Source organism: Tachypleus tridentatus, chromosome 13 (assembly GCF_004210375.1).
Source record: "Tachypleus tridentatus isolate NWPU-2018 chromosome 13, ASM421037v1, whole genome shotgun sequence".
NCBI lineage: Eukaryota > Metazoa > Arthropoda > Merostomata > Xiphosura > Limulidae > Tachypleus > Tachypleus tridentatus.
Window position 1 is genome coordinate 135,355,392 of NC_134837.1, and position 16,355 is coordinate 135,371,746.

General features: G+C 35.2%; 1 protein-coding gene across 3 annotated transcripts in view; it reads left to right on the top strand.

Annotated features, from left to right (window-relative positions):
- Window positions 1-5,235, top strand: part of LOC143240421 (Krueppel-like factor 6) — a 107,512-nt gene extending 102,277 nt beyond the window's left edge. For all 3 annotated transcript variants that reach the window (XM_076482832.1, XM_076482831.1, XM_076482834.1), the window contains exon 3: window positions 655-5,235. In XM_076482832.1, coding sequence (XP_076338947.1) covers window positions 655-830 — 176 coding nt within the window. In that variant the 3' untranslated portion in view covers window positions 831-5,235. The remainder of the gene's footprint in view (window positions 1-654) is intronic.
- The last annotated feature ends 11,120 nt before the right edge of the window (window positions 5,236-16,355 follow it).

The window sequence follows — 16,355 nt, forward strand, 5'->3', positions numbered from 1 at the left end:
AGTCCCTATGGGCGTAAATAACCAAACAATATAAAAAAATCTGTGCCCTTTGTTTCAAGTGTTGCAAGTGGATGTCAGCTTTACTTTTATTGTAAAACTGTCATATGTATTGAGAATCTTTGGATGCATCAGCGAGTACCTGCACTAGAATAAACTTTTTTAAAAGTTCAGAGAAGGAACAAACCAACCAACCTCATGACGTGGATCTATCACAATAAGAGTATTTCATACTTTTTAAACTTTCGCTTTTATAGTTATTATTATGAGACGCAGCTTCCCTAGCGAAAAAATTACAACATTAAAAATATAGTTTAGAAAATATAGAATTTGTCTTAATTTTTAAAATTCTTTGCTCTTGATGTAATCATAACGACACACAGCCCCCTCTAGTAAACAAACAAATTACAAGTTTAAAAATATAGTTTACAACAATAAAATCTGCCCTAATTTTTAAATCGAAAAAAAAAAATACTATTCGTCACGGAGGTAAGTGTCTTTATTGAAATTTCATTATTTGTATTTATCATTAGAGATCGATGTGTACAGTACCTTTTGTATTTGACACTTGTTTACCACTAGGTATCGAAATGCTTTGTTCTGTTTTCTTCCTTTCCAAAATAAACTTTTAACCTAAAATTTGTTCTTTATTCGCAGGTGAAAAACCTTACAAATGTTCGTGGGAAGGCTGCGACTGGCGCTTCGCTCGCTCTGACGAACTCACCCGCCATTATCGGAAACACACAGGTTCGAAACCCTTCAAGTGTTCCCACTGTGATCGCTGTTTCTCGCGTTCCGACCACCTCGCGCTTCATGCCAAGCGTCATCAGTAAAAGCGCCATCTTTTGTTTAAATATGTCGAAAATAATATGAGAATGTTCTTCCTTCGTCAACAACACTGTATAAATCATCAATCAGCAAAAAAACAAAAACAATAAAAAGCATAATAGGTTATGTTAAGACACGGAACTGTTAACGTGAACATTATATTGTTGTTGGAGAAGAAAATTTCGGATTTTTGTTTTCTTTGAACATTTTTGTCTCTTGAGATCAGTTTTCAACAACTATTTAGTAAATTTCCACTCCTGATATTTTTTGTGCTTCTTTTATTTACTACGAAAAAAACAAAAAGTAGCCGTCGGGCGTCGAACCTTTTTCCTTCTATAACAAAGGATAGTGTTCAAATTTGCTTTGCTTTTCAACGAACAAAGAAACAAGTTTCGAACAACATTCAAATCTATAGTGGACGTTGTCAAAATTCCAAAATGGGATGGATGTAATCAAACATGACTTATTACTTACTGGATGTGATCATAAGTACAAGTTAACTTGGGACGAAACGGTCTGGAACGAATTTTAATCTCTTGAGGATTCAAGTCATTATTGTTCTGATTTTTTGATTGAAATGTCAAAGTGGATCACAAACTAGTTCCACCTCTCTCAAAATCCCAGTTTAATCACTGGTCATAAGTGTTCACTTTTGTATGAAAAGGTAGAAAACAGGTTCTGAATCTGCTAATGAGTGCAAGTTTTTGCTAAACAAAGTAGAAAGATATTTTTTAAAAGTCAAGATTTGATCAACTTTACAAATTCCCCCAAAACCAAAATATCAAGTTTGAACTCAGTTAAGGTTTAAAAACTTTTGCTTTAAAAAGTTTAAAATGTTATTGCATTTGACTGTAAATGAACCCAAAAGAAAACTGTGAAAACAGAAACCACAATAGCGGTTCAGATTGTTATAAATTTAGAATCATCCAAGCTACGTGTTGCCTATGGTACGTTTCTTTAAAAACTACGCAAACTACATGTTACCCACAGGATGTTTCTTTAGAACCACTCAGACTACATGTTGTCCTTGGAATGATTCGTTAGAACCACACAAACAACATGTTGTTCATGCGATGTTTCTTTAGAACCATCCAAGCCACATTTTGACCATGTGATGTTTTTTAGAACAACTCAAAACACGTTGCCCATGGGATGTTTCTATATGCCATGTTCGTTTGCGAATTCAATAAAAGTGTTCTTGAAATATTTCTAAGCATAAATTTAGCTGTGTCCTAGAAACTATAAAAGCTTATAGTCGTACTGGAGGTAAGAATTCATAGTGTCCAGGTTTGTCCAGTCGGGTTTGTTCCCTTCTTCCAGGTAGTCGTGAAAAATATATATGTGAAAAAGTGGCCAGAACGTCAGACCATTTCTGTCTTTCATTCATCAAATGTCACAGATCGTGTCTTTTTGTTATTGTTTTCAATTTTTGTAACTACTATGATGAACTAGATTGTTGTGAAACGTTGTATATGGATGTCGTCTAATGCGTATTATTGTGCTCATTTAAGGTTTTATTATTGTTAAAATGTGGAAAACAAACAACAACGGTGATTTAAATAGAAAATTCTGTGTTTCTTTACTCAGTGTATTACTCATCAATTTAACCATTAATATTTGGTGTTTTTTATATGTTTTCATTTTCATTGACTCATCAAAGTAAAAAAAAAATATATCAAGGTAATCTAACCAATGACAGTATTTTCGTGAGACATGTGATTAATTACTTTTATCGATATATTAGTTGACATGCGTACAACACCTACTAACAAACATACGTGTGACGTAACTAATATGCATATACGATTCGTACTAACGGGCATGCCTACAAGAAACCTACTATTAAATATACACACAGGATACCTGTTTTTTAAATGTGAATTTATACTACTACCCAACTTTTATCTGTAAAAGAGTGAAATTTTACAGCAATTAACTACTATACCATATACTATTAAATGAAATTAAAACACTAAATTATAAAAATTAATTCAGGCAAATAAACAATAGCGATTAATGCCCCTTATGTTAGCCAGTAATGGTTAAGAGAATTAGTGGATTGCAAAAATGAATACATTTTCAAATAGAATTCGTGCATGAAATATATACATGAAGAAAGAACACAAAGTGCCAGATGCTCCGAGGCATTATCTCTTTATGGTTCTATAAACATTTTCTACCCCCTGTTTATTAATTTCTATTTGTTTTAATAGCTAACAACTTCCTAACACTACGTTTATTTCTAGCGCTGTCAAAGATTAAATATATGTTCATTATATGTGAACCCTAAATTTGCGACGTAATCAGGCCCATGTTGCTGATAAATTTGCATTATGCAAGATCCGGAAACTTTTTTTCGAATTTACAAAATTTGTTTTAGAACGATAGCTGTGAATTGGGGTCTCAAATCTGTGTAATCTAATGGTCAATATCTTTTTCTTCTTTTCATCGAAAAGTTGTTCAACATTCTTTGACCCTCATGGTCAAAAGTCGATTGCTTTTTTATGTGATAGAAGCGAAAAGAAAAAAAGCTATTTCGGCTGTTCTTGAAATGTTGCTGTTGTTTTGAATCTTGAAGATATAATTCCAATAACTGATGAGTTTCGTCCATTGTGGAGTGCATATTGTGACTTTTAATTCTAATATATTTTCAGTAAAAAATTGACCACGTTTTTGTTGACCCGGAAAACAGCCTTATGGAAAAAAAATTATGATAATAAATTACTACTTTTTCTAAATTAGTTTTGTACGTGAAACTGTTAAATGAACTTTTTACATTCTGATAAATACACAAGTACCAGAAAGAAAGAAGATCCAGTATAAGAGCGAAGTCATTCGTTAACCCTCACCAGTTGTTACATTTTCCATACTTTTTTTAGAACCGTGGTAAGTTAAGTTAGAAAATGAAAAGTAGGTTTAAGAACATGCTTATCGACCTGCATTACTGTGGTTTGTTACGACTTGTTCATTACTCAGAAATAGTTGGAATTAGAATAATACAAAAGTTGCCTATTCGTTTAAAGATTTCACTAATTGAAAATTGAAGTTAGTGTATATTCTAGGTTATGTTATTTGGTAGAAAATAATGTTTAAGTTTCTTTTTAAAAATAAGTATACATTAATGTATAATGTTAACAAACTTAATTCACACGTAAAGAAGAAAGAATAAAAGGTTACGATAGGCTATTTCACAGGATATTTGTGATAAGACTCGCCAAGTTACACTTTTCTTGTTGTCACATTCCTCATAACTTGCCTGTTTTGAATTTCACATCTTGTTAGGGGCTAATGATAGATCTGAAATAATAAACAGTTGTTTAAATACATATATTTCTTCTCTACAAGACAGGATATTGAAATAAGCCAACCGTTTCATACAATTTTGTTACTAGGTTTCTTGACATTAACTTGATTAAGATTGGTAGTTTTTTACCTGTCTCAGTCAGTATTCTCTGCACACAATGTCGAAATGTTTCGCTTACTGTTTATATATAAACCGCCACTAATTGAGACGAATGTTGCCTTCTAGTATTTGTGAAATGCGAAAGCTTCGGTGTTCATCATCCAATTGGACCAAAGTTCAGTTTTTGGCCTTTATCAAAATTGTGTACATTTGAAAATAAGTTAAAATAGACAAAAGATTGTTACATTTTAATATATATGGGCATTGTATGTGCAGATTTTGATAACTTGAATACTTTTGTACTAAATTTAGCCTACTTTGTTTAATGGTTATACCTGATACTTTATAACGTGCTTGAGAAATTATTTTAAATCTTCTCCCTCAAATTCGAATACAGTTGTTTCAGAACTTTGCCAGTAGGAGTGATATGTTAACATCAATGCTCAATGAATGTATTTACTTTGCTCATTAGAAAAGTTGTGTTTAAGCATATGGGCATTGAGTTTCGCGAAAATTCAAATTTATTGTTGTTATTATTTTTGTCAAATATTTTAGAAAACAGTTGTAAAACAAGTAGAGTAAATGTGTAAAAGTACATATCTTATAAGTTTTTGTATATATTTTTCTGACTAGATAGACGTGTGTTATATATTAGATAAACAATACCTACTGTAATGATGAAATATTAGTCACTTGATGGCAAAGTTAATAGAGAAACAAAGATATTAAAAAAAGGGGGGGGAGAATTGAATAAACTAGAAACTGTACCTTTTCTTACTCATTCTTAGTGTTTTGGGTTACAATTTTTCACTGATCGTATACCATTAGGCATGCTAAAATTATGAGGCCTTGTGGCTCCACATTTCACTTGCTACATACCCCATCTGTGATCTGTGTATATACTGATCATTTAATTATCTTAGCGGTTGTTATTTGGCTCGCCAAAAAATTAAATTTGTATGGCTCTAAATGTTTGGATTTGAATTTAATAAAGGAAAGTAATTGCACGAAGTTTGTACCGTGTTGTTTTTGCTTCTTACTTTCTCTTCCCCTTCCCTTTCTGAATTAAGTAATTATTTGAAAAGTTTAATTCGATCATTTATCTCTATATTACGCTTTTAATTATATTTAATTAGCATATAAATTGAGTCATTGTTTTCGTTAACAAGAAAACTGCTAAGCACTTTTCAAATTAATTGTTATAACTTACTGCTTTATCTTTTTCAAAAAGGTTGTCATTAATAATCAGAACGATTAAAACAACATCGAAATGCTCACCTTCTGAGAAATGCCCAAGCTTAATGTATTTTATTATTATTATGACCTCAGTGAAGCGTAAGTTATTTTTACTAGTACTACCATCAAACCAAGCAAGCACTGTCGAAAATTTCATTGTGTTATAATTATTATGATACAAACAATGGTAAATATACCATTCTTTGATAATTATGAGCCGAACAATGTCAATGGTTTCAGTCTTTCTAATGATAATTGTGATGACCTGAACGTTATTGGAAGTTTAATTCTCTAAAAATAATTATAGCCCAATAATGGCAAAATTTTCATTTGTTGATAGTTATTTTGGTCCTTAATAAACATTGCTACGGGAACTGATTTCACGATCTGAGAAAGCTACTAAGAAATAAAATAAAAGGTAAAGAGTTGGAATAATCAGAAGCATTTACTTCTTAAGGGACGATTATCAGTAGTGATGACAAATGTGAAAAAAAAGATGAAACGAAAGATAGGATTGGCAAAACAAGCATTCTTCAGTTTCAAGATTCTGTGAAGAAACTAGTAAAACATTACGTATAGTCAACCCTACTCTGAGTGGTTTAAACATGGACCTTGTGTGCTGACGGATGATGAGGATCAACTGCATAGAAATAAAGACTACTGAGGAAGTATTGGAACATGTAGAGACAATTGCTGGACACATTAAGGAAACGGAATTGTGCTACAAATTTAGACATGTGGTGAGTGAAATCGAAAAACAAGAACGAGAGGTAAGCAGAAACCTAATTGGTTTGATGACATTAGAAGATAGATTGGATATGGGAAATACGAATTATGAAATTTGGTGCAGGCAGCGAGACACAGAGGACGATGGAGAACCATAGTTGTCGATCCTCAGAGTTAGGGAAAACACCATGATTGATTGATTTATTATCTGAATAGTTATTGGTTGAATACTTCTGTAACTCGCATCTGCATTAAATTTTTTGAACGGGCTAGCAAAGTTAGCAGCTCTAAACGTAGTCTATGACTTCTTAGTCAGTTACACTTTACAAAACTAATTATGAATATCCGCGCTATCCGCTCGAAACGGCGTCCAAAATATCTAAAGCAGGAGCAGCCCAGAAGTAAACTCTTCATCTTAAACTAGGTTCAGTATATTGTCGAACATTTGATCGTTAATATAACCTAAAACAATGTCCGATTGTCTCTTTTTATACCCGCTATGCCATCAAAGTAATAATCTACGAAATAAAACTGTTATCAAAAGGATTTCAAAATTACCATTAATGGAAACGTAAATCTAATTCAATGACACATTTTGAATTTGGAAAAGACGAGAAATAATGTTTCTGAATGCAACGTTAAATACTATGAATCTGTTCATTGTTACTCTTTAAAAACCAAATCAATGCAATGGATGAAGTTTGTGAAAGTTGTGTGTGTGTTTCTTATAACAAAGCCACATAGGGTTATCTACTCAGCCCACCGAGGGGAATCGAACCCCTGATTTTAGCGTTGTAAATCCGGAGACATACCGCTGTACTACCGAAGGGCGATGTGAAAAGTTGTAAGACGTTGTGAAAGGAAATACGATGATATTGGATTATTTAGGTTGTAGGTGTAATATATTTTGTAATTGCGGTTTTATAAATATATCGCCCTTTTTAGCAGCTTTGAAAAAAAAAAAGACAAATGCAAAATAAATACTTATTAATGTCGAGAACCTTTATCTAATTTTGACCATTACAATTTTTTGTTATGGTGTGAACGCATTTCTAAGCTGGCGAACCATTATTATAATTAATTATAATTGTTATATGCCATGATGTTAGGTCTATTATATTTTTAATACTACATACGTAACCTGAGGCACTAGACCTAGAACAGTGTTTCATTACAAATCGTAACAAGTAGTTAGGTGACAATATTATGTTAAACTACGTTTAATTTATATTCGTATAGCTCTACGATGCCATTTTCTGTGTGGAAACTAATCATTTTGAGTTATTTACTAAACTGGCCCGGCATGGCCAAGCGTGTTAAGGCGTGCGACTCGTAATCTGAGGGTCGTGGGTTCGCATCCCCGTCGCGCCAAACATGCTCGCTCTTTCAGCCGTGGGGGCGTTATAATGTAACGGTCAATCCCACTATTCGTTGGTAAAAGAGTAGCCCAAGAGTTGGCGGTGGGTGGTGATGACTAGCTGCCTTCCCTCTATTCTTATACTGCAAAATTAGGGACGATTAGCGCAAAAGCTCTCGTGTAGCTATGCGCGGAATTCAAAACAAACAAACAATCTACTCTTTCTCTTTGATAATTACATATACAAAGTGGTACAAAAACTCAAATCTATTGCTGTCAGTTCTATAACATTACACAAGGCACGCTGATAAAAATTCAGTATTCTTAAAATTGTGTGATAAAAGACTAAAACACTTTTTTAACATTTTTGGTCAAAATTAACGTGTGGTTAGCTTTCAATATTTCAACATTTATGGAACTATATATATTCTGTTTATTTTTTTTTGTTTATGTTTGTGTTTATATATTCTGTTTATTAAGTTTTGTGTAGTTAATATGGCGTCATTTAACTTGAGGTGGAAAAGAACTTGAGTGACACCACTACAAAAAAAAAAAAACTCCTTTATTACTGGGACAATAAACTTCCTAGGTCTACCGGTAACACCCCCACAGAGATATTATTTGGCAGCTCCTTCACACGACGTGATTGTCCAACTTAGTATAACTACTTTATCACTTTTTACTAGTGATTCATGGTATGACCTGACTCCTGACTAAGAGTTCTTATTTAGCAGTGGATGAGTCAAAAGATTTACCAAACTTCCCATTCTTTCAGACAAATGTGGAAATCTACAGAAGCTTGAAAACACCACTTGTTACTATATCATGTTTATTCATAAATTTCTTCTCATTGTCTTCCTTTTTGTGTTATTCCTCGGTTTTTGTTGTCGTTTTGTACATTGGCCTAATTTTGTAAGGTTATAAAACATTTTCACTGAGATATATTTACTTCCACTTTGTTACAGAGAACAGAAGTTGTTCTTCATTAAAAATCCATTTCCCATCCGTTGGATAGGCTTAGTATTCAGAGCAGAAATAAAGCTAAAATTCGTGCTGAAATAGAGATTTGTTTTTGTCGTATAATCCTCACTTTTACAGGAAGCACTTCTACTTAGTCTCTTGCAGCTAGTTTATTTCCTTTTGTTGTTTCCAACTGCTTGTTTACAAGAAACCTCATTGTTTTAACGAATTAGTTCATTACAGTTGGATTAGATGAAGGCTAAAAAAGGACTGTGACATGAAACCGAAATAGATAGCAAACAAAGGATATAAAACAAACTGGTCTTTCATCCGTGATGACGAGAAAACCAACTTCTAGAGAAAATTATATACGTAAAAACGTATTAAAAATCTGAAACAAAATGTGTTCAATAAAATTAAAATTTAACCCAAGGAATCAAACACCACAAGGCCTAGCATGGCCAGGTGGTTAAGACACTCGACTCGTAATCTGAGGGTCGCAGGTTCGAATCCCTGTCACACCAAACATGCTCGCCCTTTCAGCCGTGGGGGCGTTATAAAGTGAAGTTAAATCCCACTGTTCGTTGATAAAAGAGTAGCCCAAGAATTAGCGGTGGGGGGTAATGACTAGCTGCTTTCCCTCTAGTCTTACACTGCAAATTATGGACGGCTATCCCAGATAGCCCTCGTGTAGCTTTGCGTGAAATTCAAAACAAACACCGCAAGTTGCATGACAGCCAACCAAAGTTCTCGTGCTCGCCAAAGTTCAGATAATCTTGTCAGTAGTCTTGTCCTAAACATACCCAAGAATTGCCCCTAGTGATAAGACGGCATGTCTGCGGACATACAGCGCTAGAAATCGGGTTTCCATACCCGTGGTGGGCAGTACACAAATAGCCCATCATGTAGCTTTGTGCTTAATTACAATAAAACCCAAAAACCTTAATAACAGAAGAAATTTCCGAATCTATAACCAATAAAATGTGTCAAAAAATATTTTTCTTTTTGTTCTTGACTATATAAAAGAGGGCGAAAGAAAACATCCTTTGTTTAAAGCTGTAAATGAATCCAGACATGGCCAAGTAGTTAGGGCGCTCAACCTCTACTCCAAGGGTCGAGGGTTCAAATCCCCGTTACCCCAACCCGTTGGCGTGTTATAATATTACGGTTAATCTCACTATTCGTTGGCGGTGAGTAGTGATGACTAACTGCCTTCCGTCTAGTTTTGCACTGCTAAATTAGGGACGGCTAGCGCAAATAGCTTTAGTATAACTTTGCCGAAAAATTTAAAACAAATAAAACCTCTAAGGAACACCGACTTTTTTTTAAATTTTGCTTCGTTTTTAATTCAACCACATTTGCAGGGTTTGTTATATATATTTATTTTAAGTTTCATTTCCTGATTCTTAGGTATTAGCAAAAGTATTTATTTTATTTTATTTTTCATCTTAAATCGACATGTAACTTTTAGGCATGAACCGAGGTGGGTCGGCATGCTAACGTAACTTGTCAGGAAAAAATCGATTACAGTATACCCTCACCTGTTCGCGGTTCTCCATTCGCGGTCTCGCATATTCGCGGGTTAGGCTCTTAACCCTATCGCATCGTATGCCGGTATACCAGGCTAGAGTCATAACGTCATAAAAACGAATGCTCGGTAAACCGGGTTTTTGTAGGTCATAGAGACTAAAAGTGCTTTTCGAGGGTATGTCTGTATTTACTCTCTCAAGCAGTTTTATCGATTGACGTCTTTATCGAACAATGGGCTGAGCTGCTATTGGCTGACTGCCTCAGCTTCCCCCACAACTCAAACGGCAAAGCACAGCCGGTAACGCACTACACACGCACACACACAACGCTCGGTCCCGAGGAGGCTAGGAAATAGGTTTGAATTTAGCCAATGGCTGACAGCTTTAGTTTCTCCTTCTTGCTGATTGGCTGCATACGCGTGCTGCTGATCAGCTGTTTCTCTCTTTCATTCGCGCGTGAGTTTTCAACGTGGTTGTTTGGACTGTAAATTCAAGTGTTTATTTTTACAATATTATTTACACCCTACAATGCCATTCAAACGCCCTACACCTCCAGCTTCTGGCAAGGAACCTAAGCGCCAGAAAAAGGTTATGACCCTGCATGAGAAGGTACAACTGCTTGATATGATAAAGAAAGGAAAAGGTTATGCTGCTGTAGGACGCCATTACGGAGTGAATGAGAGCACCGTGCGTTACATAAAGAAAAATGAACAAGCAATCAGAGCTAGTGTAGATACGAATTTTTGTGGAAGTGCTAAGATGGTGAATGTTGTAAGAAACAAGGCAATCGTAAAGATGGAATCTGCCTTAGCATTGTGGATACAAGACTTGCGAAAGAAAAGTATCCCTTTGGACACCAAAATCATTCAAAAGAAGGCATTGAAATTATATTCTCAATTCACTGAAGGACAACCAGGACCATCAACAGCAGCTGATGCCGAAGAATTCCATGCCAGCAATGGTTGGTTCGATCGTTTCCTAAAACGTTACCAACTACGATTTGGAAAATCCCACGGAGAAGCTGCAGCAAAGTATCCTGAGGCCTTTAAGAAATTCATTGAGGAGAAGGGATACAAGCCAGAGCAGGTCTTCAACATGGACGAGACTGGGTTGTTCTGGAAAAAAATGCCTTCCAGAACTTTCATCATGAAGGACGAACTGAAAGCCCCAGGATTCAAAGCACAAAAGGACAGAGTGACACTTATGTGTGGCAATGCTGCTGGCTGGATGATGAAACCCGGCCTCACTTATAAATCTGCAAAACCCAGGGCTCTGAAGAACAAAAATAAAAACACTTTGCCTGTCTTCTGGATGCATAATTGCAAGACCTGGATTACGAAGCTCCTGACATCCAATTGGGTTCATCAGTGTTTCATCCCTCAAGTGGTAGAATACCTTCGCAAAAAAGAACTCGAATTTCGAGTGTTGCTGATCATGGATAATGCTGGCGATCACTTTGTAGATTTGCATCATGAGGGAGTCCAGATCGAGTTCCTCCCTCCCAACACAACATCCCTCCTCCAGCCTATGGATCAAGGAGTGATTCGTGCCTTTAAGGCACTTTACACTGGCAACTGTCTTCAACAATTAGTTGATGAAATAGACGAGAATGAGGACTTCCAGTTGAAAGTGTACTGGCGCAATTTCACAATTGCATTGTCTGACAGTCATACACAAGGCACTTCAAGACATGAAAAAAGAAACATTTAATGCATGTTGGAAAAATCTGTGGCCAGAATGTGTTCATGAATACAAAGGGTTCTGACCGGATGAAATTCAACATGATGCTGTCAACAAGTCAGTTAAACTAGCAAAGTTAATCGGTGGTGAAGGCTTTGATGACATAACTTATGAAGAGTTCAATGACCTGATTAACGCCCACTCTCAGCCTCTAACGGACGAAGATTTGGCAGAGTTGACGAAATCTGCCAGTGAAGAAGAAACAGAGGGCCAGGAAGAACCATCACAAGAGGAAGAGGACGAGGGTCTAACTCTAGAACGGTTGGCTGAACTCATGTCAAAAGCAAAGGATTTGCAAGAGACTGCCAAGTCATGGGACCCTTACATGGTTCGTTCGCTGCAATTCTCAAATGCAATTAACTCTACCATGTCGACCTACAAAACTCTATTCATCACTATGAAAAAACAACGGAACCAGCTGCCAATAACCATGTTCCTAAAGAAGGTACCCAAAACGTCAAACCAAGCCACACCCGAAGAAAGTACGACAACTCCTCCTGACTCTCCTAAAGAAACAACACAACCTCTTGACTCTCCTGAAGAAATGGAGCTTTCTCCTTAAGTGCCTGAAGAGAAGGAGTAATTACCTAAAGTGCTGTAAAGCAGTAGCTAAGCTGTGCCATACTGTACATTAGTGTTATCATCATCATCGTATGGCACAGCAAATTTCATCATCATTTTATTATCATTCATTATTGGTGAGTGCACAAACAATATTAAATTTTTTTTCAATTATTATTGCAATACAGTACGTATTTTTTTATAAATGCATACACTGTATGTACAGTGCATATTTTTGTGACCGTATATTAATAATGTTTTTAATTGCATATTATTACTGAATTGTACTGTACTGTATTATTATTACCTGAACTGTGCGTACTGTATTTATCTGTCTAAGTTTGCCTTTAAATTTGTTCCACTTTCTGTCAATTCTAATACATGTGTTGTACGCATAGAAAATGACTTTACGGTACAGTAATACAGTATGGGTAACTATACTATGCGGTGTTACTGTCCTCCTGTACTTACGTTTCTTTTTGATTAAAATATTGTTGCAGTACAAAATTAAAATGTGTTTACATTATCATTACTACATTAGTGAAATACATGACTGCATGCAATATTACTACATTATTACTGTATTAATGAGTAAGAGTGTCTTTAGAAAGTGTCTGGGAAGCATTTAGTATCGTATATAATCTCATACATAGAAGTTTTAAAACTGCATCCAATATTCGCGGTTTTTCGCTATTCGCGGGGGGTAAAGAACGTAACCCCCGCGACTAGCGAGGGAATACTGTATTCTGAACCAAACAAGTTTAGATGCAATATGATGTATTAATGTAATAAGATATTTACTTTTCCGGCTCGATAATTCGACGGGGGCTGTTGTTGTATTTCATTATCTCTGCTATACACCAAGAAACAATTAAATTGTTTCTCTCTAAAGGACTAAAGTAAAACGCCGCTACAAGCAGGGTCGAATAAAAACCAATTTATAAAAACAATAGGAATACAAGTTTTATCACTTACAAAAAACAAACCGGTTAATCCATGCTTGGCCATGAATTGATACCAATCATAAACAATACAACAGAAATATCAGTGTTATTAATTTCAATAAATAAATGAATTAGAAGGAAGAACCAGAAGAAGAAAAACTAATTCAGGGAAACTCAATATTTCAAACATAAACTGCTTCCCAATATTAGTATCACACAACAATCAGCAGTAATTCCATCTAACTTCACATTGTGAACTAACTCATTTAAGATCAAGGAAGGGTTTGGTATTTAGTGGTTGTATCACGAGGTTACACCTCATGTGATTAGCGAATTTACATAATCTTTCACACCATTATTAACGACACATCACTACTAAAGGAAGCTTATGTCAGTTTCACAATAGTCACATACTCAAATTCAATATGCTCTGCTTAGAAGATGTGTTAGCACTTTAATATAACTGGACATTCATAGTTGAACTATAAACAACAGAAGGAATGATATGTAAATGTAAACAAAACCATAAAACCAAAGTAAATTTCACTATCTCTAACTTCATTGATAAATTTTAAATTATATTTTGAGCATCTGTTAATCTAAAAGTAATCTATTTTAATTCTCTTGCTTGTTTTCAATAAAAGGTAATTATCTCTACAAATGAACTTCAAATTAGGCTTAGAGTTCATGGCTTAATAGGTTTAGTATGTAACTGTTCAGACAATAAAGTTTTAAGAAAACGATTTTTCAACTCTAGATAATTTTAAGAGAACGGTTCATCTTTGCAGCATCTTCAGGTCCAGTATATAAAACAGATTTCTTCTAAAATTATAGTGGATAGATGGTTACAGCTCGGTAACCCACTCCAAACAAAGTCTACGCTTACAACTGCTTATGTTTTTGCTGTGATTTTTAGTAACAAAAGAAATCTTTCCAGTTATTCTCCTGTATTTATGCTTTCCTTCTGTTTGCAAGTGGGACAGTGGTGAGTATTCGGACATACAATTAGGGGTTCGATTCCCTTCAGTGAAAACAGGAAATAACCTGAAGTGGTTTTACTATAATAAAAACACATATATGGTAAATGCTATAATAATCGACAAATCTGAGACAATCTGTACCATAGCTCAAATCATCCCTATTGTTGAGGCCCGTCATGGGCAAATGGTTAAGGCACTCGACTCATAATCTAAGGATCGCGGGTTCGAATCCCGGTCGTACCAAACATGCTAGCCATTTCAGCCATGGGGTCGTTATAATGTTACGGTCAATCCCACTATTCGTTGGTAAAATAGTAGCCCAAGAGTTGACGGTGAGCGGTGATGACTAGCTGCCTTCTCTCTGGTCTTACCACTGCTAAATTAGAGATGGCTACCGCAGATAACCCTCGTCTAGCTTTGCACGAAACTCAAATAACAAAACGGAGGCTAAGTAGCCAAAACTACTGTATTCCCAACCCCAAGACTTAAAGGCGATGATGAATACAATGTAATTTTAGTAATATGATTCTTAAACTAATAAAATCCAGAAAAGTTTTGTAAGTATTTTTGCCAATTAAATTGTTAAACTTATAAAAATTCAATCTTTATTTAATTTATATAACAAAAACTAATAATGGTATTATAGATCTTGTGATGGAGATAAAACATAAAGAAAGCTTTATATGATTCAATAAATTTGGTTTGTTTTGAATTTCACGTAAAGCTACTCGAAGCTATCCACGTTAGCCGCCCTTAAATAAGCTGTTGTTGTTGTTGTTGTTTTTGGAATTTCGCACAAAGCTACTCGAGGGCTATCTGTGCTAGCCGTCCCTAATTTAGCAGTGTAAGACTAGAGGGAAGGCAGCTAGTCATCACCACCCACCGCCAACTCTTGGGCTACTCTTTTACCAACGAATAGTGGGATTGACCGTCACATTATACACCCCCACGGCTGGGAGGGCGAGCATGTTTAGCGCGACGCGGGCGCGAACCCGCGACCCTCGGATTACGAGTCGTACGCCTTACGCGCTTGGCCATGCCAGGCCCCCTTAAATAAGCATTGCTACACAAGAGGAAAGACAGTATAGTCGACACCACTGACCACCAGCTTTTGAAAATTACTTTACTAACGAATAGAGAGGTTTACCGTCATATCATAATGCCCCCACGGTCTAAAGGAAAGCATGTTCAGTGATGGGGTTCGAATCCGCTTACACCAGCTTGCGAGTCGAGTGCCTTAATCACAGGTCATGTCAGGTTCAAGAAAAGTCACTGTGGCCTTACTTTTACGTTATTGTTTTGTTATACTTCTATTTTATTTCTCACTACGTCAAAGAAAAAGTTGCAATATGATACAAAGGACGTGTGTGAATAAAAACATAGCTTTATTATTCACTAAAAAACAAAATAATCAACTTTAGAGTAGTACCTTTTGTATGTAAACTCTCTTTGAACTTCTAAATGTAAAAATTTCTAAATTCCGTCAGTATTCATTACAAATTCTTAAAACACTTGAACGATTCTTCGTTAATTGAATAAAAAAATAAAATCTTAGATTTTTTGTAAATGGTGCAAGAGTTAAGTACTGTGGTGAATGAAGAAATTGCATAATGAGGGTTCTTGGCTAGACATGCAGATTTTACAATGAGAAATTAAAATTATAAGAAGCTGCTAAAATCCACATCCATGCGACTGAAGGCAGCTCAATTTAAGGAGTTTGGGGGCATGCCTTACGAAAAATTAATATGATAGAAAAATTATAGTTGCTAAATAAGTCAATTATATAGAATTGGGGGTGCTAGAGCACCTTTGGTTCTGACTCCTGTGAATCAAGTTATGTATATTTCTTTATTTCTTCTTCTTGAAATACTATAGGATTAAATACAAAGTGGAGTGTTGAAAATATAATTTAACTAATAATATTTTATTACAAATATAATTAAGGATATTTCTATTTATAACGTTCTTTATCCGTTGTGAGACAGCTGAAAATTGACATTTATGGAATGTTTGAGTCCATTTTAACTCATTATAGAATAACCTAAGTTAATTTAGATGTGTGAGTAATATTATGGCATTACGTCTAATTTGTTA